The sequence below is a fragment of the Galleria mellonella genome, unplaced genomic scaffold, assembly GCF_026898425.1.
Source record: "Galleria mellonella isolate WM207_F2 unplaced genomic scaffold, CSIRO_AGI_GalMel_v1 utg778, whole genome shotgun sequence".
Taxonomy (NCBI): domain Eukaryota; kingdom Metazoa; phylum Arthropoda; class Insecta; order Lepidoptera; family Pyralidae; genus Galleria; species Galleria mellonella.
Window position 1 is genome coordinate 1,346,993 of NW_026442150.1, and position 24,069 is coordinate 1,371,061.

The window sequence follows — 24,069 nt, forward strand, 5'->3', positions numbered from 1 at the left end:
TAGTTTTTTTATCTGTTAAAATTTTTAGATAAGACCATGTTTTCTATTCTTTATCTATGTTTAATTTTAATGTTAAATAATAAAACACGTTACTGTCAAAGATAGAGAAATATTTATTTTAATATCCTTAAACACTATATCCGCTGATGTCATATCCCCACGCCGCCATCTTGTCGTCCACCCACTTCCTGAACATGGGTACGTTCGCGTATACCGCGGGGACATCCTTCTGCCCGCACCCTATACCCCATGAGACTAAGCCTGTCAGTTTATACCGGTCACCTCCTATGGGACACGCTAGTGGCGCCCCACCGTCACCCTATGGGAAACAAAAAATAACAATAAAAATATACTCCAGAGCATACATACATACATACATATCTGTCACGCCTGTCTCCCATTAGGGTAGGCAGAAACAATTGAACGCAAAATGCTTCGATTCAAACAAACCTCTTTCGCTTCTACCACATTCATCTATCTTTTCATACACGCTCGCCGGTTACGGGTACTTTTAATTCGGCCCTTCTTCAGCACGTCGCCTATTTGGTCGACATACGTCCGTCTAGGGCGGCCCCTACCGACATCTCAATCTCCACTCCAGAGCAATAATATTCTAATTGAAAAAAAAAAAGTATTTTTTATGGTATTGATGGGAAATGGTAACCACCGCCCATAGATATAAGCGAAACATGAATATGAAATACACAGTGATTCCTACGGTACCAGTCTGCTTTGCCAGTCCTTCGAACTATAGTGTTGTACCTCTGTACTCTGTAATTTCACTGCCATATCCTACCCATTGAATCGAAACAGCCACGCTAGTGCAGTTGCTTCATGGTAGAAATACGAGAGTTATTTTGGTATTTTGATTTCACGGTGGATATTTTCCAATGGTTCCAGACCCCTTTTGTATGACGCATATGTACTCTCAAACATGCTTGCGGAGCTTCGCTTACATTTTGGAGTGGGACTGTCCACCTGACCCTTCTCTCCCCCCTCAAAAGGGGGGGATTGTTAGTAAAGCGGATTACCAGTCCCATTGCTAGCAATATACATGTAGGATTGATAGTAGGGTTCATATTGTAAATAAATTTAATCAATAATTAAAAAGAACAATAATTATTTTACAGTAAAACGAATAAATGTTTTAAATTGTCCAAGTCAACAAAACACTCTCTCCGGTCGCTGGCCCGTGCGCGGTATGCGCGCGCAGCCAACAATCACAAAGCGCATGCGCGACCTGCGCGCGCATCCTGCGACTGAGTGCCGCGACCAAGCGCCATGTTATAAATATATATATATGACAAAATGTTAGTTTGCTTGTTAAAACTTAATTATATTATAAAAGTTGACATATAAACATTGGTAAGTATTATCTCACCACACACTATCAGGTCGATCTCCACGTGGTCGTATATGCAAACCATCGTGCTGTATTACAGGTGTATTCATCACGATGGGCTAACTGACCTGCCTTTTCATCCTCACCTGTCATCCCTCACTGGTGCCCTGTCAACTTATACCGTTAACTCAGGCGGGGTTACCATTCCATTATCATCCATTAAAAAAGGGGGAGGCCCCCTCCCCCTCATTCCGCCTATGTTAGCATCGTGTTCAGTTTTATTATTAACTGTCACGACATAATACCTACTTGACAAGTGTCCTTCCCTTCTTCCCCTCCAGCACATACAAAGCTGCTATGCAGCCTGAACTTGGAGCCGAGCCGAGTTTTCTTCAGTTGTGCCTCGCATCGCGTGTGTGGAACCATGTCCACTTGCACCTTCTTCAGGATCACGGCGTACCGCCCTTGAAGACCTGGTGGAGATGGGATTGTTAGTGACTATTTTTTTTATACAAATTAGAATGGCAAACAAGCTGACGGCCCACCTGATGGAAAGTGGCAACCGTCGCCTATAGACATGAGCAGTACCGTGGACATAACAAAGTGTACTGTTTCGCCCATGATACCCCCCATGCGTTGCCATTCCTGAGGACTCAGGTGTTATTCCTCTGTACCCAGTAAATTCACGCCATATCCCACCCTTCAAACCTAGGACACTAATCTTAGGCCCTAACAGAGGAAGACCAGAAGGAGACTTTGTACAAAAGTCGTTTGCTTGAACACCTCTGTCCCATTCGCGTTTCTACCGTGAAGCAGTTATGTTTGCATGACTGTGCTTCACTATGAAGGGTGGGATATGGCATCAATATATAGTGTACAGAGGAATAACACCCGAGTCCTCAGGAATGGCAACGCATGGGGGGTATCATGGGCGAAACAGTATACTCTGTTATGTCCATGGTACTGCTCATGTCTATAGGCGACGGTTACCACTTTCCATCAGGTGGACCGTCAGCTTGTTTGCCATTCTAAGTTGTATAAAAAAAAACTGTCCACTGCTGAACATAACCTCCCCCATAAGAGGGGTATTGCCAGTAGTTGCCACGTTTGGCAGGCGGACTAGCAACCGCAGTTTGGCTTTTGGTGATATTTTAAGAGGGATGCTGCTGCCCATCCCTCGCCCTCCCTTAGTCGCCTCTTACGACACCCACGGGAAAGGAAGGGGTGGCCTATTCTATACCGGAACTTACAACAATTAAAGTTTTAACAGTTGTCGGTTAATAGCCTCTCAACTGTGTCATGCAAAATGGTGTAAAATCCACATCTGTGGCGTCCCGTGAGCGGACTTTACACAGACTAGGTATTTTTAGCGTATAGGTTTAAAAAACCCTGATTTTTCCGAAATCTATTTGGAGTTATACAAAATTCAGATTAGATTTATATTCCAACTAGATTCCTTATGTAATTTCTTACACTACACTCGACTTGAATTGCATTGCAACTGTTTTATGAGAAATAAAATGGCGTCACCTATAAATTGCCTTTTATTTTTCAAATATTAAAAAACTAAGACTTTGCTGGATGTAAAATTATATATTTTTTGTACAATATTATATACTTGATAAAATAAAAATAAAATTGCTTGTGTTCCAATACATTTTTTTTATACAGCACTTGTTTATAAACATGGACCAAAAAGAGACCCTCTTTAATTGACACTTAAGTGGGCCTCCTATACATTCTTGGCGTTAGGGACATAAGGTGGTTTGTTTACAATAATTTAAGCTTATCGCCAAGCTAGCTTATCCTTTTAAAATATCAATAAATATTAAAACCTACAAAAAGAAAATTAAACATTTTCACCTTGATGCTAACTATGCCTACGCAGATCTTACCTTGACATGTCATGTCTCCATAAGATGGTGAATAATCACATTGATTGCCCACCTCTACTGGGGAAACTAGATTACAATGTACCTACTAGAGTGCCGCGGCATCCTTGTAATCTATTTAAAAATGCAGCTTGCAGAACAAACTTGGGCCGCGAATCACCTATCGTCCGCATAACGCGTCTGTATAACGATATTGTAAAAACCAAGCCTGAACTTGATATTCACAACGATTGTCACTCCGTGTTCATGGCTAAATTGAAATGTTGATGTACCTCGCCATTGCATTATATTTATTTATAATTTAAAATAATTTAATTACATTTTCCATTTATTTATATTATATTATTATTCATATTGTTAATATCTTTACTTTTTTAATGACATTTAATAATTTAATTCTATTTTAATGTTTATCAAACACAAGGCATGCTGTGGTCGCCTATAAATGTAAGAACAGTTAGATCTAATCTGCCAGTGTATTGTATTGAAATGTTTCGCTGTATCTTATGTTGGTAATCCTATAAATAAATAAATAAATAAATAAAACAGTATATATGGCATTATTATTTATATGTCCGCTCAGCGGACGCGACACAGTTGAGAGGATAGTTAAAAATTGATATGTCGATAACTTACCAAACACGTCCTTTCCCCATCCGTTTGCGACGCAGCTCTTGTACTGGTCGAAGCTCTCGTCCTGTCCTGGCATGCATATGACGTTTATATGCTCCGCCAGCTCCAGCGGCGACTCCAACTTCAGCAGCGCCACGTTATACTTCAAATTCTTCCGTTGAAACTCTGGTGAGGAAGATCGTTTGTTTTTGGACAAACAAAAACCAACTTCAATCGTGGCAGAATCAGTTATTGTTAAAATTCGAACTGCTGAACCGTTTTCGATAAGGTTTTTATTTACTCTTTATTGCACTAAAACATATAGTAATAATAGCAATTAATAATAACGTAAGCAAAGGTGGAGTTATCTCTAAAAGAGATCTTATGGGACTAATCACAGAGTTTAAAAAAACAAAATTCCAAAGAGATTTACGATTGATCCGGTTGGGGGAGGGGATTATTAATAATGCGGACTACCAGTCCCTAACTGCCTTTTAACCACGAGGAGCTAACTGCCTTTTCGTTCTCACATATCATCCCTCACTGGTGACCCGCCAGCGTAAACCGTTAGCGCAGGCTGGATTACCATTCCTAAATCACCCATTGGGGGGTAAGGGATTGTTAGTAATGGGTAATAACAGCCCCATTGCTGGCAATATACCGTATCAGGTCGACCTCCACGCGATTTCCCTGGAAACCATTCTTGTCAAATGGTGGTGCCTCACCAGGGTATACCGATAGCGCAGGCGGGGTTACCAATCCATTTTCACCCATTAAAACAAAGCTATCATAGAAACATCTAGTAAATTAGAAATAAATTATTTTATGATAACTTATGGAAAGTGGTAACCGTCACCAATAAACATAGACTGCACCGGAAACATCACAGTATATACTGTGACGCCCATATTTGGTAAGTCATTTCTGAAATTGTCTAACCAGGATGCGAGGTTACGTCGACGACCGTCTTCTCAACAGACTTGAGCCGCTCCCCGGTGGTTTGAGTGTCCCACTCTCCTGCGCGGATCTTGAGATTTCCAGCGCCGTAACTGGGAAATATTTAAACAAATGCTTTATAAACATTAGTCGTAGAACTAGCCACTTCCTTGCCAGCTTGCAGGGAGGGTTGCCTGGAAGAGATCGCTTTTAGCGATAAGGTCGCCCATTGTTTTCTCATTGTGATCATTTCTTGTAACCGTTTGTATCTATAATAAGTTTACTATTGTAATCTTATGGAGGAAACAATAGTTTTTTTTTTTTTATACAACTTAGAATGGCAAACAAGCTGACGGCCCACCTGATGGAAAGTGATAACCGTCGCCTATAGACATGAGCAGTACCATGGACACAACAGAGTATACTGTTTCGCCCATGATACCCCCCATGCGTTGCCATTCCTGAGGACTTGGATGTTATTCCTCTGTACCCAGTAAATTCACACCATATCCCACCCTTCAAACCGAAACACAGCCATGCAAACACAACTGCTTCACGGTAGAAACACATCTATCTATCTAAGGGATGGTTGGCAACAGTGGTTAGGCCTTGGGGATGTTTAAAGACGGACGCTGCTGCCCATCCCTCTACCATGTTTCTTAGTCGCCTCTTACGACACCCATGGGAAAAGAAGCATTGACCTATTCTATACCGAGAACCTACGGTAAATTAATAATAATAATTAAAAAAATGAATGTATGTAAATGTATAATTCATTTGTATTGTATGACATTTGACATTGACTTGTTATGTATTTGTTTTTGTTTAGTTTGTATTTGTATTTGTTTAGTCTGCTACCATTAGTATGTGTGCGGCTGCCAATATTTATGGATTGACTCCTACCAGGCTATTAATATACGTATGCCACTAAATTATAATACTAAATTTGCATGCCTTTAGATAAGGCGAAATGTGTAGATCTATTATATTTAAGACCATTATTATAACCACATTTCTAGCAAATAAATAAATTTTTATTAAATAAATAAATAATTATATTTGTATATAATTTTCTTTAAAACTCACTTGTGAACGACATGAGCCCCCGTCATGACCACCTGAGGATGGATCAGCACCCCAACGCCGATGTACGACTCGTTCATCGAGTTTAACAGTGCCACGACCCATGGAAACTCGCCAAACTCAGCTTCGCCCCCCTGGTGGAAATAAGACACTTTTTTATGCAACTCAGAATGGCGAACAAGTTGACTGCCCACCTGATGGGAAGTGGTTACCATCATTGCCTGGTGGAAAGCAATTGTTAGTAATGTGTATCTAACAGCCCCATTGCTAGCAATATAGGGTATATTGCTAGCAATGGGGCTGTTAGATTCTCCTCGTGGTTTCCCTAGAAACTATCGTGGTTAATTCTTGAATTCCTCACCATCGGCCAGACTTCATCCTCACCTATCATCCCTCACTGAAGGGAAGAGATTTTTAGTAATGGAAACGCTAGTCCCCTTTGCCAACAATGTACCCTATCAGGTCGACTTCCACGCGGTTGCCCCTGGAAACCATCGTGACTAATTTATCGTTGAACTCGTCACGATGGGCTACCTATCACCCCTCACTGGTGCCCCCCCCCCCCCCAATGTATATCATTAGCACAGGCGAGGTTACCATACCATTATCATCCATTAAAAAAAAAACATTCCTTACTAAGGGGAAAGGTATTATTAGCAATGGGGACGTTAATTCCCATTTCTAGCAATATACCCTGTTAGGTCGACCTCCACGCGGTTCCTGGAAACCATCGTGATTCATTCTTGTTGGATTCGTCACTATGGGCCAACTGACCTAATTCATCCTCACCTATCATTCATCTCTGTTACCATTCCACTATCATCCATTAAAAAAACCGTGCGGAGATAGGGTATATTGCTAGCAATGGCAATGTAATACTCCATTACTGGGGGGAAAGGGATTGTTAGTAATGGAGACTGAGAATCCCGTTGCTAGCAATATACCCAACCAGGTCGACCTCCTCGCGGTTCTTCCTGGAAACTATCATGGTTAATTCCTGATGAATTCATCACGATGGGCTAACTGGCCTGTTTTCATTCTCATCTATCACCCTTCACTGGTGCTCCGCCAGCGTATCCCGTTAGCGCAGGCGGGGCTACCATATCATTTTCACCCATCAAAAAAGAAAAACACTCCATTACTAATAATTCCTTTCCTTCCGCATTACTTAGTTTAAAACTAGATGGAATTACGTCCAATTATATTTATTATATACTAACACTTCCTCCGGTGATAGTGAAGTCCAGCCCTTTAGGGTTTCTGTACCCGCAGCCTTTCAGGGGCCGCGCGGGTATCACCACGTCTTTCTCCTCCTTGGGGCTGGTGCAGCAGCGTTCGACGCTCTCCTGACATTCGTCCTCCCCAAATCTGGATCATCAGATAAACAACTATGAGGGTCGTATTTTTTTTGCTATTGAAGGGTCCAGCTATTGGTCACGATCCTACCTGATGGAAACTGATGTTGTGGTCTAAGATGGGGCTCGCAGATTTACGAATAGCTCACGTCACGTCGTGACAACAAATCTACACTAATATTATAAAGAGGAAAGATTTGTATTTTTGTCTGTATGTACATTTGTAATGAATAAACTCAAAAACTACTTTGCCGATTCCAAAAATTCTTTCACGATTAGAAAGCTACATTCACCCTGAGTAACATAGGCTATATTTATTGCTAGAAAACATTAGGGCTCCTTACTAAAACTTTAGTATCGTAACTCAAGGTGTAAAAAATGCTATGAAATATCTTTGATCGCGTGCGCTGCGGAAACTATTGGTGATAGAACAAAAGTATGTTCTACAATATTGAAGAAAATATCAATAACTGTAAAAAACTTAGCGACACTATATGTCCAACTATTATCGTTATGTCACAATAATCACTTTTTAAAATGTTGTAAAAAATGTCCACCCGTGCGAAGCCGGGACGGGCCGCTAGTTCGACTATAAATTAGTCACAATGGTTTTTTTTTAATGGATGGTAATATAATGGTAACCCCGCCTACGCTAACAGTATATAGTGGCGGGGCACCAGTGAGGGATGATGGGTGAGAATGAAAAGACAGGTCAGTTAGCCCATTTAGAAATCAGCATGATGGTTTCCAAAGCGGACCACGTGGAAGTCGACGTGACAGGGATATATTGCTGGCAATAGGACTGGTACCCGTATAACTGACAATCCTCCCCCCCCCCCTAGTTACAATGGTTGCCAGGGGCAACCGTGTGGAGGTCGACCTTATTTGGATATATTGTTAGCGATGGGGACTAACCTCCCCAATGATAACAATTCCATACCCCCAACGCGCAGACGGAGTTACCATTCCATTATATTAAGTGAAAAAATATTAAAGGTTGCCTGCGAGAGATCGCTCTTAGCGATAAGGTCGCCCATTGTTGTCTCACTGTGATCATTTCTTGTAATTGTTTATATTTATAATAAGTTTACTATTGTAATCTATTGGAGGAAACAATAAAGAGTATCTATCTATCTATCTAAAGAATAATGGGGTATATCAACCCCATTACGGGGAGGAAAGGGATTGTTAGTAATGAGGTATAATATCTTAATTGCTGGCAATACATCTTATCAGGTCGACCTTCACGCGGTACTCCCTGGGAACCTTCGTAACATTAATTCTTGTCAATTTTTTTTTCTTTTGATGAGTGAAAATAGTATGGTAACCCCGCCTGCGCTAACGGGATACGCTGGCGGAGCACCAGTGAAGGGTGATAGATGAGAATGAAAACAGGCCAGTTGGCCCATCATGATGAATTCATCAGGAATTAACCATGATAGTTTCCAGGGGGAACCGCGAGGATGTCGACCTGGTTGGGTATATTGCTAGCAATTGGATTCTCAGTCTCCATTACTAACAATCCCTTTCCCTCCACTTGTCAAATTAGTCATGACAAGTCAAGTGATGAGTTATCCTCACCACCTTTTACTGTTGCCTTACCAGTGTATACCAACAGCGCAGACGGGGTTACCATTCTATCGTTACCCATTAATAATTTAACAGAGGGAGACTTTGTACAAAAGTCGTTTGCTTGAGCACCTCTGTCCCATTCGTGTTTCTACCGTGAAGCAGTTGTGTTTCAGTTTGAAGGGTGGGATATGGCGTTAATTTACTGGGTACGGAGGAATAACACCTGAGTCCTCAGGAATGATAACGTATGGGAGGGTGTCATGGGCGAAACAGTACACTCTGTTATGTCCATGGTACTGCTCATGTCTATAGGCGACGGTTACCACTTTCAATCAGGTGGGCCGTCAGCTTGTTCGTCATTTTATTTATTTATTTATTTATTCATTAGTACAAATATGTGTACATGGCGGACTTAATGCTAAAAGCATTCTCTCCCAGTCAACCATAGGCAAGTGTCAGAATACTCGAATGCGGTATTACGCTCTACATTCTAAGGTGCATTAAAAAAATACCTAATATCCAAAACGCCAAAGCCTGTAACCGAAGCGTTGTTAACGTCCACTCCAATTAGGTCATCATTACACAGGTAATAAGGCACACATTTGCACGTGTCACCATTTTTGTCAACAAATTCGTTTTTGTCCGTGGGCCGAACTGTTATCTGAAAAAAGGAAAATTAAAAAGTTTTATTATTGTTGTTGTTTTAAAGTTCTTCCAAAGCGGAAAGTTAAGGAGCGTGGATCATACAGCTTAACTATATTATTTGTTTTTTGTTTTTTATTTTTATTTATAAATAATACTTATTTTTATATAAATAATTTATAAGTACCAAGCGCTTACAAACATCACACAATCTATACTTATAATAAATCTGTAGAGAGGTCAATTCTGTACATGAAATATATTTCCAAAATAACTATCAGCGGGTGATTAGTGATCGATACTGATGCCAAAAATGCAATCAGTAAAATTTATGTCTGTCGTGTATGTTCGTTATAGAAACAAAAACGACTCGACGGATTTTAACGAAACTTGGTATAGTTATTCTTCATACTCCTGGGCAGGTTATAGTATACTTTTCATCACGCTACGGTCAATAGGAGCAGTGCAATGAAGGGAAATGTTAAAAATGTCCACCCGTGCGACGCCGGGACGGGCCGCTAGTATTTAATATATTGAATTGGCATACAATATGAGGCACATTTCAACGATTCAAAATATATTTGAAAACTCGAAACCGAGACGATAAGTTTTTAAGTTTTTAAATCTGTTTTTTTAGACCAGACTAATAGCTTGTCACCAAAAACTTCTTTTTTTATTTATTTTTTTCTCTTTTACACACTAAGCGTTAAGACTTTTTTTTCTTTAATAGATGATGAAATGGTAACCCCGCCTGCACTATCGGTATACACTGACGGCGCACCAGTGAGGGATGATAAGTGAAAATGAAAGAGCAGGTCAGTTAGCCCATCGTGATAAATACACCTGGAATTCAGCACGATGATTTCCATGGGGGACCATGGAGGTCGACCTGACGGGGTGTATTGCTAGCAATGAGACTGGTAGTCCACATTACTAACACACTGTTAATTTTTTAAATGAAAAATTCTTTATTGTTTAAAATATTAATCCATTTGTCCCATAGAAATTTTATAAAACTCGGTCCGATAGGTTAGTTTTTAGATAAAAAAAGACTTCACTTTTTTTGTGAAACACAATCTCTAATTATTATGGGGGAAGGAATTGTAAGTAATGGGGAGTTTAGTCCCCATTGCGATCAATATACCCTATCAGGTCGACCTCCACGCGGTTCCGCCTGGAAACCTGGCTGACCAATTTATCATTGAATTCGTCACAATAGGCGTGACGTGACCTGCCTTTTCATCCTCACCTATCACCGCTCACTGGTGCCCCGCTAGTGTATACCGATAGCGCAGGCGGGGTTACCATGCCATTTTCACGCATAAAAAATGTCTAATTATTAAAAAAAATACGCGTTTTTTTTTATTAATATATTTTACGGCTCTGGATACAAGTCCTTTGGAGCCCAAACTAAGTGTTGCCAGTAATTCGATTGAAAAATCCAAATCAAAAAAAAAATATTTACATCTTCAAGTTTTGGCGACGTAGTAATAGTGGCCTGCGTCGCTGGTGGAGGTCCAAACACGTCGATGAGCACCGATGGCTCTATAGTCGGGTCCTGTGCCAGCACCGACGTGATCACCAGCAAGACAATGGGTAACATTCTACTGGAAAAAAAAAACACAAATGAATATGTTAAGTAAACTGTATAGGTTAAGGGGGTAAGGGATTGTTAGTAATGGAGTATAATAGACCCATTTCTAAGGTCGACCTCCACGCGGTTCCCCCCGGAAACTGTCGTGGTTAATTCTAGTGGAAATCGTCACGGTGGGCCAACTGACCTGCCTTTTCATCCTCACCTGTCATCTCTCACTGGTGCCCCGCCAGCGTGTCCCTATAGCGCAGGCGGGGTTACCATTCCATTATCACCCATTAAAAATAATTAATATGTACCTATATGATATAAACAAGATTTGACTAGTTTTTTTTTTTTTATCTGTTCTTTTTTTAAATAGAAAAGTCTTTAATATGGTAGGCCTTCCTCTTTCCCGCGCAGGCGGAGTTACCATTCCACTATCATCAATTAAAAAGTAGCTGCTTCTTTTAAAACTCGTTTTTGTTCTATTTACACGTGGCAATTGTTTACATTTCATTACGTCACAGTCAACGCGCGATTCGGTTTTTCCTCTTTGCCTGCTCAAATAACTGCAATTATTGTCTTACATCGAAGTCAACTAACAAGTTTATTATCGTTCAAGTAAAACCGAATAAGCCGTCTGTCCGGTTTACCAATACGTTGTACTTATATGGCTGTATGCAAATTGCATAATTTCGGTACAAAAAAAGGTCATTGTTCGATTTTTAATTAGTATTTAAACAAAAAAAAAAAAGATATTTTTTTTTTACTTGAACATGTCTCATTGTGACGTTTAACTACTTAGATTTTTTTTTTAATGGATGATAATGGAATGGTAACCCCGCCCGCGCTATCGGTATACACCGGCGGGGCACCAGTGAAGGATGATAGGTGAGGATGAAGTAGGTCAGTTGGCCCATCGTGACCTATTCAACAAGAATTGTTCACAATGGTTTCCAGGGGGAAGCACGTGTAGGTCGACCTAATAAGGTATATTGCTAGCAATGGGGCTGTTAAACTCCATTGCTAACAATCCTTTTCCCCCTTAACTTCTTAGATTATGAAGTATAGAGGCAATGTAAAAAAAGAATATATTATAACCTATATGTTAAAGCGAGATAGACAATAGGACAATAATTTGCACAATAAATACTCGAAGCTGATTTGGTGGAAATATAAACAAAATAATTTCTAACCTAACCGTCTATTTAACCGTCTAACCGTCGCCTATAGACATGAGCAGTGCCATGGACATAACAGAGTATACTGTTTCGCCCATGATACCCCCCATGCGTTGTCATTTCTAATGATATATATATATATATATATAATTAGGACTACGGTGTAAGGAAAACTTAGATCTTTGTATACAACAATTAAATCCAAGAAACATGTTTTAGAAATAATAGCTGTAAACTTGGTTCTTGCATAAATTACCTATATAATACGCTTCCGCTTCGTAACAAGGACAATTCAATTAAAGCATTTATTTATTTATTTTATTTATTTATTTAATACGGTTCACCTACAACTTCTACATTTTACATGCTACTTAATCAATAACACAATTTTTTTTTTAATCTTTTTTATTTAGAGGCTTTTACCCTATAAGGATATGTCAGCCTCATCATACCCTAATTTTATAAAATACCTCACATACTTAAAACATTGATACATAAATAAATAATACGTAATGTCTTAGTAGTGTATTTGATAAAGGGAATTATTGATACAAAAATATAGTAATTAAAGATTTTGCCATTCCGCAATGTGGCTCTGCGAGTATATTTGAAAACAAACCAATCTCCTGTCTGTTGTCAATCAATCTCTTGTCAGTTTGTATCAATACTTCCCTTTGTGTTTTGTATTTCGTACATTCGGATATCATATGGTGAACATCATACAAAAAAATATTTTTGCCTAATGCAAAAGTTTTTTACAGGCGAACACCACATGCACTATTATAATATTTAATAATTATTAACAATGACAATAACAATATCTGAATAATAAGTAGGTCAAGAACTTATGTTTAATATTTCCCTCAATAAGTTATCTAGGCTGTTGATGGATCCAAAATTGATGTCAATTTGAACGCTGTGAGCATTCAGAATCCTACATAATCCGGGTACAGGCGAGTTGGCTCCTAACACTGTTCTTCTTAACGGAGGACATAAAGGTGTTATCTGTTTCCGAGGTATTCTAGAGGGAATACGAAGGTGAAACAATTGAAGCATTTGTGGACAATCTATTTAAGTATATCTATTAGAAAGAATTTAAGATTCATGAATGTGGAGGAAGCGAAAGAGGTTTGTTTGTATCGAAGCATTTGGCGTTCCATTGTTTCTGCCTACCCTAATGGGAGACAGGCGTGACAGATATGTTTGTATATTATTATCATATATATTACTATTATTTCAGCCATTAACCGTCCACTGCTGGACATAGGCCTTTCCCATAAGGGGAATCTGCCAGTAGGTGCCACACTTCACTTGCGGTTTGGCAACCACAGTCTAAGGACTTACCATAAAATGTTTTTCGAAATTTCGGAACCAAACAAAACACAAATTTGATGTTAAAATAACACAATACATGCCGTTCGGAAATATTAGAAATGTTAAAATATCGTTCCTTTGTACTTTTATGATAGGATGTATGACGAGCGAAATGTTAAACTCCATTTATTGGTCCGATTTTGGTAAAAACAAAAACACGAAATTGAGTTCGAAAATTCGGTATTTCATTTCATGGTAGACCCGCAGGATTTAGAGATGTTTTAAGAGGGACGCTGCTGACCATCTCTCGCCCTCCCTTAGTCGCCTCTTACGACACCCACGGGAAAGGAAGGGGTGGCCCATTCTATTTCAATGCTACATCATAATAAAATAAAAATGGAAAAATTTGTCAAAAAAATAAAAAAAATTTTTTGGGTAGGGTCACCCTTATCTTTGAGGGGTATAAAAAATAGATGTTGGCCGATTCTCAGACCTACCCGATATGCACACAAAATTTCATGAAAATCAGTAAAGCCGTTTCGGAGGAGTTTGGTAACAAACGCCGTGACACGAGAATTTTATATACCATATAAGATTTCTGAGAAATGACAGATAAATGCGACGTTGCCACACTTAGGTAAGCAGAAGCTATGAGCGTTCTCATAATTCTCAGACAAACGGTTAATTCCCTTCTCCAGCGCCTACATATTACAATTATATTTTTTTTAAAGCGTACTTCTCAATAAAATATTTATTTATTTATTGACTACTTTATAAAAAAAATATGCGGTACAAAAGGCGGACTTAATACTGTAAAGCATTCTCTCGCAGACAACCTTTGGCAAAACAGAAATATGATTATGCAGTGAAAAAAATTGAAAATTGTCGTAGATAAACATGTTTCCTCCCACGAACACTCAGGTCATGGAATGAGCTCCCTGCCGAGGTTTTCCCAAGAGACTACAGCATGGGGTTCTTCAAAAGGGGGGTAAAGAGGTCTCTTCAGGGTCGGCAACGCGCGCGTAATACCTCTGGTATTGCAAGCTTTCATAGGCTACGGTAACCGCTTACCATCAGGTTGGTCGTATGCTTGTTTGCCACCTCAGTGGTATAAAAAAAAATTAGAGGCACATATCGATATTGAATTACAAGTCACAACACATACAATGGATTAATTGATATTAAGGATTAATCGATGCATAAAATAAAAACGTGACTGGCCGCTGTCTGTACATGTAGATATATAAGAAAAAGTATTATAAGGTGGCTTTATAAACGCAATAAAACACAAAACAATGTTTTTAGAATTTCTGTCTGTATGCTTAACCGATTTGAATGCGGTTTTCATTAACGCGTTGCGGTCTGCTCCACTTAACATTAAGCGTTTGTTTTATTACAATCGATTCGTAAATAAAAAAGTTATATCAATCTAAAGAGTCACATATAAAATGCTATAAAATAACCGATCAGTTGAATTGGCTGAAACTTTATGAAGGTAGGTTGTATATCATATTTTAACTTATAGGATATTTTTATATACCGATTCACGCAGGCAGCGCCGCGGCAAACAGCTAGTATTATAATAAAATTGTGTTCCAAAAAACATCCAACTTCAACCGTGGCTTAGGCACGATTTAGACAAAATATCCTATCTCATATGAAAAATACGACTAAGGTTCTTTTTATACAACTTAGAATGGCAAACAAGCTGACAGTCCACCTGATGGAAAGTGGTAACCGTCGCCTATAGACATGAGCAGTACCATGCACATAACAGAGTATACTGTTTCACCCATGATACCCCCCATGCGTTGCCATTCCCGAGGACTCAGGTGTTATTCCTCTGTACCCAGTAAATTCACGCCATATCCCACCCTTCAAACCGAAACACAGCCATGCAAACACAACTGCTTCACGGTAGAAACACGAATGGGACAGAGGTACCCAAGCAATCGACTTTTGCCAAAATTCTATTTAATTAAAATCAAAATACATAATACCACTGCAAAAGCATCTATATACCGATAACTAGTAAATTACTTTATTGTTTTACATTTATTTATATACACAAGATAAACAACAATGCAATAACACATTTATCGGGGAGAAAGGGATTGTTAGTAATGGAAACTGAGAATCCCATTGCTATCAATATACCCAACCAGGTCGACCTCCTCGCGGTTCCCCCTGGAAACTATCATGGTTAATTCCTGATGAATTCATCACGACGGGCTAACTGGCCTGTTTTCATTCTCATCTATCACCCTACACTGGTGCTCCGCCAGCGTATCCCGTTAGCGCTGGCGGGGTTACCACACCATTTTCACCCATCAAACAAAAAAGAACACATCTATCATGTACCTACCGTCTAAATTTAAACAAATTTATTTGTCAGTGCATTGTTATCATAGCAAAAACAGCATCTAGGTATCTATTTAGCGTGTATTAAAAAACTGTTATTAACTTCTGAGAAGCTAAGGTCATTAGCGAGATATACTTACATAATTTATTATAAAAAAAAAAAAAAAGTTTTATCACCAAACTTAAAATAGCCACTTAATCACGTATCATTAATTATTTATAATACTAAATGATCACATCACTATTTCTTGTTTTTATTGTCTATGACAATAAAAAAGATAAAGTTTTATTTTTTTATTCTATTATCTGTACTCGCGTGTATTCAACCGCGCATTTCAATGGTAACTGAACTGAACTGGGCAACTGGTCAGGTCAAGTAATGTAATAAAGTTGTCAAGATTCGATAACCTCCGCGCGGGACGGTCGATTCGACGTATACGTAATACATATATATATATATATATATATATATATATATATATATATATATATATATATATATATATATATATATATATATATATATATATATATATATATATATATATATATATATATATATATATATATATATATATATATATATATATATATATATATATATATATAAAACTAATGATTTCATACATTAACATTAATAACTATGCAATTATTGTTAATTCGAGCAACAATATATTAACTGACCTGTTTTCATTCTCATCTAATCACCTTTCGCAGATGCCCCGCCATAGCGATAGCGCAGGCGGGATTCCCGTTCCATTTTCAAATTTCAAAAACCAACTAGAAGCCCTTAAAAGAAAAAAAGAAAAAAAACCGATTAACAATTTGAACTACAAACAAAACACATAATTGGCGAAAAAGAGATACTTGGTAATTTGGTCTAATAGCTTCATTGGGGGGTATCATGGACGAAACAGTATATTCTGTTATGTCCGTGGTACTGCTCATGTCTATAGGCGACGGTTACCACTTTCCATCAGGTGGGCCGTCAGCTTGTTTGCCATTGCTAAGTTGTATAAAAAAAAACTTAGCAAGGGTGGGCTCATCTCTGGTATACGCTGGCGGGGCACCAGTGAGATATGATAGGTGGGAATGAAAAGGCAGGTCAGTTAGCCCATTGAAATGAATATATTTATTTATTTAATACTTTTTTGTACACGTCAGTTATAAGAATATGACAGAGGTAAACAAATGTACAGAGGCGAGCTTAACTCTGATAGAGTTCTCTTCCAGCAACAGCCAAAGTGGAAAGGAGCATCAGTGTCAGCGGGTACAGCGGTGTACAATATTGGGGCAATTTTTAAACGAACTAGACAAAATTAAATTAGTATATAATATAATATACTTGGAATGCAGCCTAATGGTTTCCAGTAGGGCCCATGTGGAGGTTGGCCTGACTAGGTATTGCTGGTAATTCGACTGATATTATGCATTTTTACCAATCCCTTTCCCTTAGGGAAGGTAGTGAAATTACAGGGTATGGAGGCATTTTGTTATGTGCATGGTGCTGTTCATGTCTACAGGTGACGGTTAGCTTTCCATCAGGCGGGCCGTCAGCTTGTATTTAAATTGTATAAAAAAAAAAGTTGACTTTAAGCAGACTGTTTCCGGATCAATTTGTTGATTCCAGATTTCTATATGGCCGTATGGTCTCGGCATAGAGTGGACCACCCCTTCTTTTCCCGTGGGTGTCGTAAGAGGCGACTAAGGGAACTTAATGATCGAGGGATGAACAGCAGCGTCCCTCCTAAGACATCAGTAAATCCTAACTGCGGTTGCCAACCCGCTCGCCAAACGTGGCGACTACTGCCAATACCTCCCTTCATGGAAAAGGGGTATGTTCAGCATTGGACAGTTAACAATAGATACGATGATATTTCCAGAGTTGCCGATGTCCAAACTGCAGCAGATGATGCGTGAGCGCGACCCCGCCTACATCAGGGAGACCAACATCCTGACTATAGTGGAGTTCTCGTACGTGTGCCCCTTCAAATGCCGTCACAACCACCTCCTGTGCTACTACTGCGGCCAGAACTTCCAGGATCCCCTCCTTCTGCGCGAGCACACAGAGAACGCGCACCATCCGAAGAAGTTCAAAGTGACAGAGACGAAGAACGTGATAAAGCTCGACTTGACAAGGATCGATTGTCGATTGTGCGGCGCGTCAATCGACAATCTGGAGGATTTCAAGAAGCACATCACTAGTGTGCACAGAAAGAAGTATTATTACAACCATAAAGATTCGATACTGCCGTTCCGTTTAACGAAACACGAAATGAAGTGTGCCCTATGTGACGTTCTGTTCCCTTATTTCCACGCGTTAAACAAACATATGAACGAACATTTCAGTAATTATGTATGTGAAACATGCGGTTTGGGCTTCGTGGACAAAGCCAGGTGAGTTGGGTTGTTTTATTTGCCTGTTGAGTATTTTGTTTTATACAACTTAGAATGGCAAACATGCTGACGGCCCATCTGATGTAAAGTGGTAACCGTCGCCTGTAGACATGAGCAGTAGCATGCACATAACAGAGTATACTGTTTCACCCATGATATCCCCCATGCGTTGCCATTCTTAAGGACTCAGGTGTTATTGCTCTGTACCCTGTAAATTCACTGACGTATTATTCACTTCAAAGCGAAACACAGCCATGCAAACACAACTGCTTCACGGTTGAAACACGAATGGGACAGAGGTACCCAAGCAATTGACTTTTGTACAAAGTCTCCCTCTGGTATAGAGTGGCCATCCCTTCTTGCATTGCCATTTCTGAGGACTCAAATGTTATTCCTCTGTACCCTATAAATTCACTGCCATATTCCACCCTTCAAACCAAAACACAGTGGTGGAGGGGGGATTGTTGACTTGTCGGTAATGATTGTTCTCCACGATGGAAAGAGGGACATTGGTACGACCCGTATAATGGGCATCCCCAGTGCTGTCATACGCATAACAATGAATGCTACCAAAGGTTAACATATCATTAATATGCAGCAGAAACAGCGTTGGGGACAGCACAGAGCCCTGCGGGACGCCAGCGTTAATATCCATGCTATCGGAGCAGCAACCATCTACAACGGTTTCTATGCATCTGTCAGACAAAAAACTGGCGACCCATTTACAGAGGCAGTCGGGAAGTCCATAGTAGGGCAATTTCGATAGAAGACCCCGATGCCAGACCCGGTCAGATGCCTTTGCAATATCAAGACTGACAGCGAGCGCCTCACCTTGACTCTCAATGGTGTGGTTTTTTTAATGGATGACAATGAAATAGTGACCCCTCCTGCGTTAACAGTATACGCTGGCGGGGCACCAGTGAGAGATGATAGGTGAGGATGAAAAGGCAGGTCAGTTAGCCCATCGTGATGAATACACTTGGAATTCTTTCAAAGCACTTTCTCCCATGCACAACCATACTTTGGAATCAACTTCCAGCAGCAGTATTTCCGAACCGATACGACATCGTAACCTACAAGACAAGAGCATATTCCTTTTTAAAAGGCCGGCAGCACACCTGCAATGCCGTAGGTGTTGCGAGTGATCATGGGCGGCGGTAGTCACTTACCATCTAGTGAGCCGCATGCTCGTCTGCCCCCTGTGTTGTAAAAAAAACTTCAGCACGATGATTTCCAAGGGGGTTGATAAGGCATATTTCTAGCAATGGGACTTTTTTTTTAATGGATGATAATGGTATGGTAACCCTGTCTGCGCTATTGGTATACACCGGCGGGGCACCAGTGAGGGATGACTGATGAAGATGAAAGTAGGTCAGTTAGCCCATCCTGACGAATTAAACAAGAATTAGTCACGATGGTTTCCAGGGGGAACCACGTGGAGGTCGACCTGACAGGATATATTGCTAGCAATAGCAATATACCCTATTGCTAGTAATAGGGCTATTTGACCCCATTACTAACAATCCCTTTGCCCCCGCAGTGGGACTGTTAGTCCGCATTACTAATAATTCCTTCCCCCCCCCCTCCCCCTATATTTCAGGTTCGTGATGCACCAGCAGCGTCACGACGTTGGCGATTTCCCGTGCGAGACCTGCGGGAAGATATTCAAAGCGCAGTACAACAGGGACCTACATATAGACAGGGTATGTACAGTGTCTCGCCGCCCTGGAAGTTGGAGGCCAATGCCTGTGCCAGTAATTAAAAGTAATTAAAACTAAAAGGAAAGGGATTGTTAGTAATGGAGACTGAGAATCCCATTGCTAGCAATATACCCAACCAGGTCGACCTGCTCGCGGTTCTCCCTGGAAACTATCATGATTAATTCCTGACGAATTCATCATGACGGGCTAACTGGCCTATTTTCATTTTCGTCTATCACCCTTCACTGGTGCTCCGCCAGCGTATCCCGTTAGCGCAGGCGGAGTTACCATACCATTTTCGCCCATCAACCCCCCCCCCCCCCCCCCCCCCCCAAGGGGGAGGCTTATGTTCAGCAGTGGACAGTTAAAGGCTGATTGCTTCTAATTGGCTTACAGTTGTCATATATATTTATATATCATATAATATTTAATAATTATTATAGTTTTAAGTTATATATATATATATATATATATATATATATATATATATATATATATATATATATATATATATATATATGTATTAATGGTTTTTTTTTTGATGGGCGAAAATGGTAACCCCGCCTGCGCTAACGGGATACGCTGACGGAGCACCAGTGAAGGGTGATAGATGAGAATGAAGACAGGTATATTCACCATTAGAAAGCTACATTCACCCTGAGTAACATAGGCTATATTTATTGCTAGAAAGGATTAGGGCTCCTTACTAAAACTTTAGTAGCATAACTCAAGGTGTAAAAAAATGCTTTAAAATATCTTTGGTCGCGTGCGCGGCGGAAACTATTGATGATAGAGCAAAAGTATGTTCTACAATATTGAAGAAAATATCAATAACTGCAAAAAACTTGGCGATACTATATGTCCAACTATTATCGTTATGTCAAAATAAGCACTTTTTAAAATGTTGTAAAAATGTCCACCCGTGCGAAGCCGGGACTGGCCGCTAGTATATAAATAAATAAATACCAACCTGTATATATTCATCCGAAGGTACACAACAAGAGGGGCAGGGTATATTGCCCCAAGTGCGACATGAAGCTGATGTCGTACCCGCAGAAGCTGAAGCACCTGGTGGAAGTGCATGGGGAGGAGCCTCTGAGTTTCCCGTGCAGCATGTGCGACAAAGTATGCGACACGCGTCGCACGCTGACCATACACCGGCGGAAGGACCACCTAAAGGATTACAGGTACCTACTTCTCTTCACGGGCTTCGAAAAGTAAGAGGATCTTGCTGCTGGTAGTATTGAGACGACGTGGTTTGCGGAAACGTATTTCCGAACCGATACGACATCATAACCTTCAAGAAAAGAGCATATTCGTTTTTAAAAGGCCAGCAGCACAGCTGCGGAGGCGCCAGTGAGGGATGATACCTGGTTGGGTATATTGCTAGCAATAGAGCCTTTACTTTCCTTTACTAACAATCCCTCCCCCCAATATACCCTATATATATATATATATATATATATATATATATATATATATATATATATATATATATATATATATATATGTTTGGTTTTACAGATACGAATGCCAGTGTTGTGGCCAGAAGTTCTTCACGCGATTCGCCTTAAATAATCACATGCCCACGCACACGGGCGAGAGGAATTACAAGTGTAAAGTGTGCGAGAAGTCGTACCCCAGGCTCAAGACCCTGAAGGACCATATGAGGATACACACAAACGATCGGAGATATAGGTATGATATTTATTTATTTATTTATTTAAGGACAACCAACAAAGCATACATTTATATCTTTTTTTTTTATACAACTTAGAATGGCAAACAAGCTGACGGCCCACCTGATGGAAAGTGGTAACCGTCGCCTATAGACATAAGCAGTACCATGGACATAACAGAGTATACTGTTTCGCCCATGATACACCCCATGCGTTGCCATTCCTGAGGACTCAGGTGTTATTCCTCTGTACCCAGTAAATTCACGCCATATCCCACCCTTCAAACCGAAACACAGCCATGCAAACGCAACTGCTTCACGGTTGAAACACGAATGGGACAGAGGTGCCCAAGCAATCGACTTTTGTACAAAGTCTCCCTCTGGTGAATCTATTTAAAATACATTATAATAAGTTTATAAAATGCTGCCTCAATTAAAGGCCGCCACGACATGCCTATTTACAATCTTTCATTAGCCACCCGTCATACTCGTGAACGGGTGCTCCTTTTAGGGACTGATAAGTGAATGGATTTTGTTTATTAAATATTAGTGATTGGGGGGAAGGGATTGTTAGTAATGCGGCCTATCAGTCCCATTGCTAGCAATATACCCTGTCAGGTCTACCTCCACGTGGTCCTCCATGGAAAGCGTCGTGCTGAATTCCAGGTGTATTCGTCACGATGGGCTAACTGACCTACCTTTTTATCCTCACCTGTCACCTCTCACTGGTATATATATACTTCTTTCTTTTCATTTAAGAGTTCCCTCTTGTCGGTGCAACTAATTCACGCATCTTCCTCCAGCCAGCTCTATCCCAGGCCATATCCTTGACCTCCCTATACGACATGTCACCTAGTGTTTCTTTTATCTGTCCCATGTAGTTACTCCTCGGTCTTCCTCTTCCTCTTTTGCCCTCTATTTTTCCTTCTACTATGCTCTTAAAAAATCATCATGTCGTATAAGGCGGCCCAGCATTTTGCCTCTTCTATTCTCTATTATTTTAATTGATCTTCTGTTCTCGTTCGCTCTTTTTAGGATTTCCTCATTCATTAGTTTTTCTGTCCAGCTTATCCTTTCCATATATACATATAAATATATATAAAATAGCCTCTTTATGTACAATAAAACTACCTTAGTTAGTTTTGGCCTTATCGCTAAATAAGCAATCTCTTCCAGGCAACCTTAGGATGGACAGGAATCAAACCATCGAGTATTTCTGAACATTCTAACTAAACGTTGACTGGTAGAGAACGCCTATAGCATTGGGGGGGAAAGAGATTGTTGGCAATGGAGTTTGACAGCCCCATTGCCAGCAATTTGCCTAATAGGTCTACCTCCACGTGGTTCCCCCTGGAAACCATCTTGAAAAATTCTTGTTGAATTCGTCACGATGGGCTAACTGGCCTGCTTCACCCTCACCTATCATCCTTCACTGATGCCTCGCCGGTGTATACCGATAGCGCGGGTGGGGTTACCATTCCATTATCATCCATTAAAAAAAAAAAGAACGCCTATAGCATTAAGTCAGACTTGTACCACATTTAATTGGTCAGTAAAGTTTAAATTTTGTTTTTTCAGATGTCACATTTGCGGCCAGGCGTTCATACAGAATTGTAGTTTGAAAGGCCATATGAAGAGTCAGCATCCAGAGTATGGATAAGATTAACGTATCTGTTTAGACATATAAAATCGTATTGTGGTATTTTTATTATAGAAATTTTAATATAAATTAATTATTTCTAGATCTCGATTTGAAATAATGTGGTTGATTACGGGGCGTCATTTTTCTAAAATATATATATATATATATATATATATATATATATATATATATATATATTATATCGTCATAGTCGTAGAATACTGACGGATCTTTATATGTAATCTTTGTCAGATCCGTCAGTATTCTACGACTATGACGATATATTTATTATATTTATATTATTATTTTATAATTTTATATTTAATAGTATAGTTGGTAACCCTAATCGGTATTCGCGAGCGGGGCACCAGTGAAGGACGATGGGTGAGGATGAAGAAAATCAGTTGGTGATTTTAATAGTAAATCTATCACGATGGTTTCCAGGAGGAACTGCGTGGAGGTCGATCTGATAGAGTAGGGTATATTATTCAACAACAAGCCCTTCTATCCAATATTAGGTTAAGTTAGAGGATTGGCGCCTCAGAATTGGCTCCAATGAAAGCTTTTTTTTTCTCTAACACATTACCAAAATAGAGTAAAACAATAAAAAAAAACTATACCTACTCTGCGTGTTAATACAGTAACGGTAACTTCGACTTGCGAACTACAAATTATTTGATCATGAAGAAAAAAAAAATTCATGACTTACGGATTCAGGAAAACATTTGAAAAGTTATGTATAATGATTATATTAGATTAACTTCGACTTTAAAAATCTCGCTCAAC

The 24,069-nt window shown here is 39.7% G+C and overlaps 2 protein-coding genes across 3 annotated transcripts; one reads left to right on the forward strand and one right to left on the reverse strand.

Annotated features, from left to right (window-relative positions):
* Window positions 1–93: 93 nt before the first annotated feature.
* On the reverse strand, window positions 94–16,224 carry LOC113517143 (phenoloxidase-activating factor 2-like). Of its 2 annotated transcripts, none has more exons than XM_026901716.3 (9): window positions 16,007–16,224; window positions 10,900–11,038; window positions 9,305–9,453; window positions 7,086–7,233; window positions 5,869–5,999; window positions 4,786–4,895; window positions 3,871–4,032; window positions 1,652–1,815; window positions 94–319 (listed from the first exon to the last, which is right to left on the reverse strand). In XM_026901716.3, exons 2-9 carry the CDS (start codon window positions 11,035–11,037, stop codon window positions 128–130), a joined length of 1,194 nt encoding a protein of 397 aa, XP_026757517.2. In that variant the 5' UTR covers window position 11,038; window positions 16,007–16,224; the 3' UTR covers window positions 94–127. The 2 variants fall into 2 exon arrangements, with proteins under 2 accessions (XP_026757517.2, XP_026757516.2); XM_026901715.3 differs by having other exon boundaries at window positions 10,900–11,041.
* A 1,497-nt stretch (window positions 16,225–17,721) lies between these two features.
* LOC113513605 (zinc finger protein OZF-like) lies at window positions 17,722–23,419 on the forward strand. The gene is made up of 5 exons (XM_052901303.1): window positions 17,722–18,263; window positions 19,864–19,966; window positions 20,954–21,150; window positions 21,488–21,661; window positions 23,220–23,419. The coding sequence occupies exons 1-5, from the start codon at window positions 17,737–17,739 to the stop codon at window positions 23,299–23,301; spliced, it is 1,083 nt and encodes a 360-aa protein (XP_052757263.1). The 5' UTR covers window positions 17,722–17,736; the 3' UTR covers window positions 23,302–23,419.
* The last annotated feature ends 650 nt before the right edge of the window (window positions 23,420–24,069 follow it).

Coding starts and splice junctions, on each gene's coding strand:
- LOC113517143 (XM_026901716.3), bottom strand. CDS start 11,037: ATGTTACCCATTGTCTTGCTGGTGATCACGTCGGTGCTGGCACAGGAC. Junction 4,896..5,868: donor GGGGCTCATGTCGTTCACAA/GTGAGTTTTAAA, acceptor AATATTTCCCAG/TTACGGCGCTGGAAATCTCA. Junction 4,033..4,785: donor CGACGTAACCTCGCATCCTG/GTTAGACAATTT, acceptor CTTCCTCACCAG/AGTTTCAACGGAAGAATTTG.
- LOC113513605 (XM_052901303.1), top strand. CDS start 17,737: ATGATATTTCCAGAGTTGCCGATGTCCAAACTGCAGCAGATGATGCGT. Junction 21,151..21,487: donor GACCACCTAAAGGATTACAG/GTACCTACTTCT, acceptor TTGGTTTTACAG/ATACGAATGCCAGTGTTGTG. Junction 21,662..23,219: donor ACAAACGATCGGAGATATAG/GTATGATATTTA, acceptor TTGTTTTTTCAG/ATGTCACATTTGCGGCCAGG.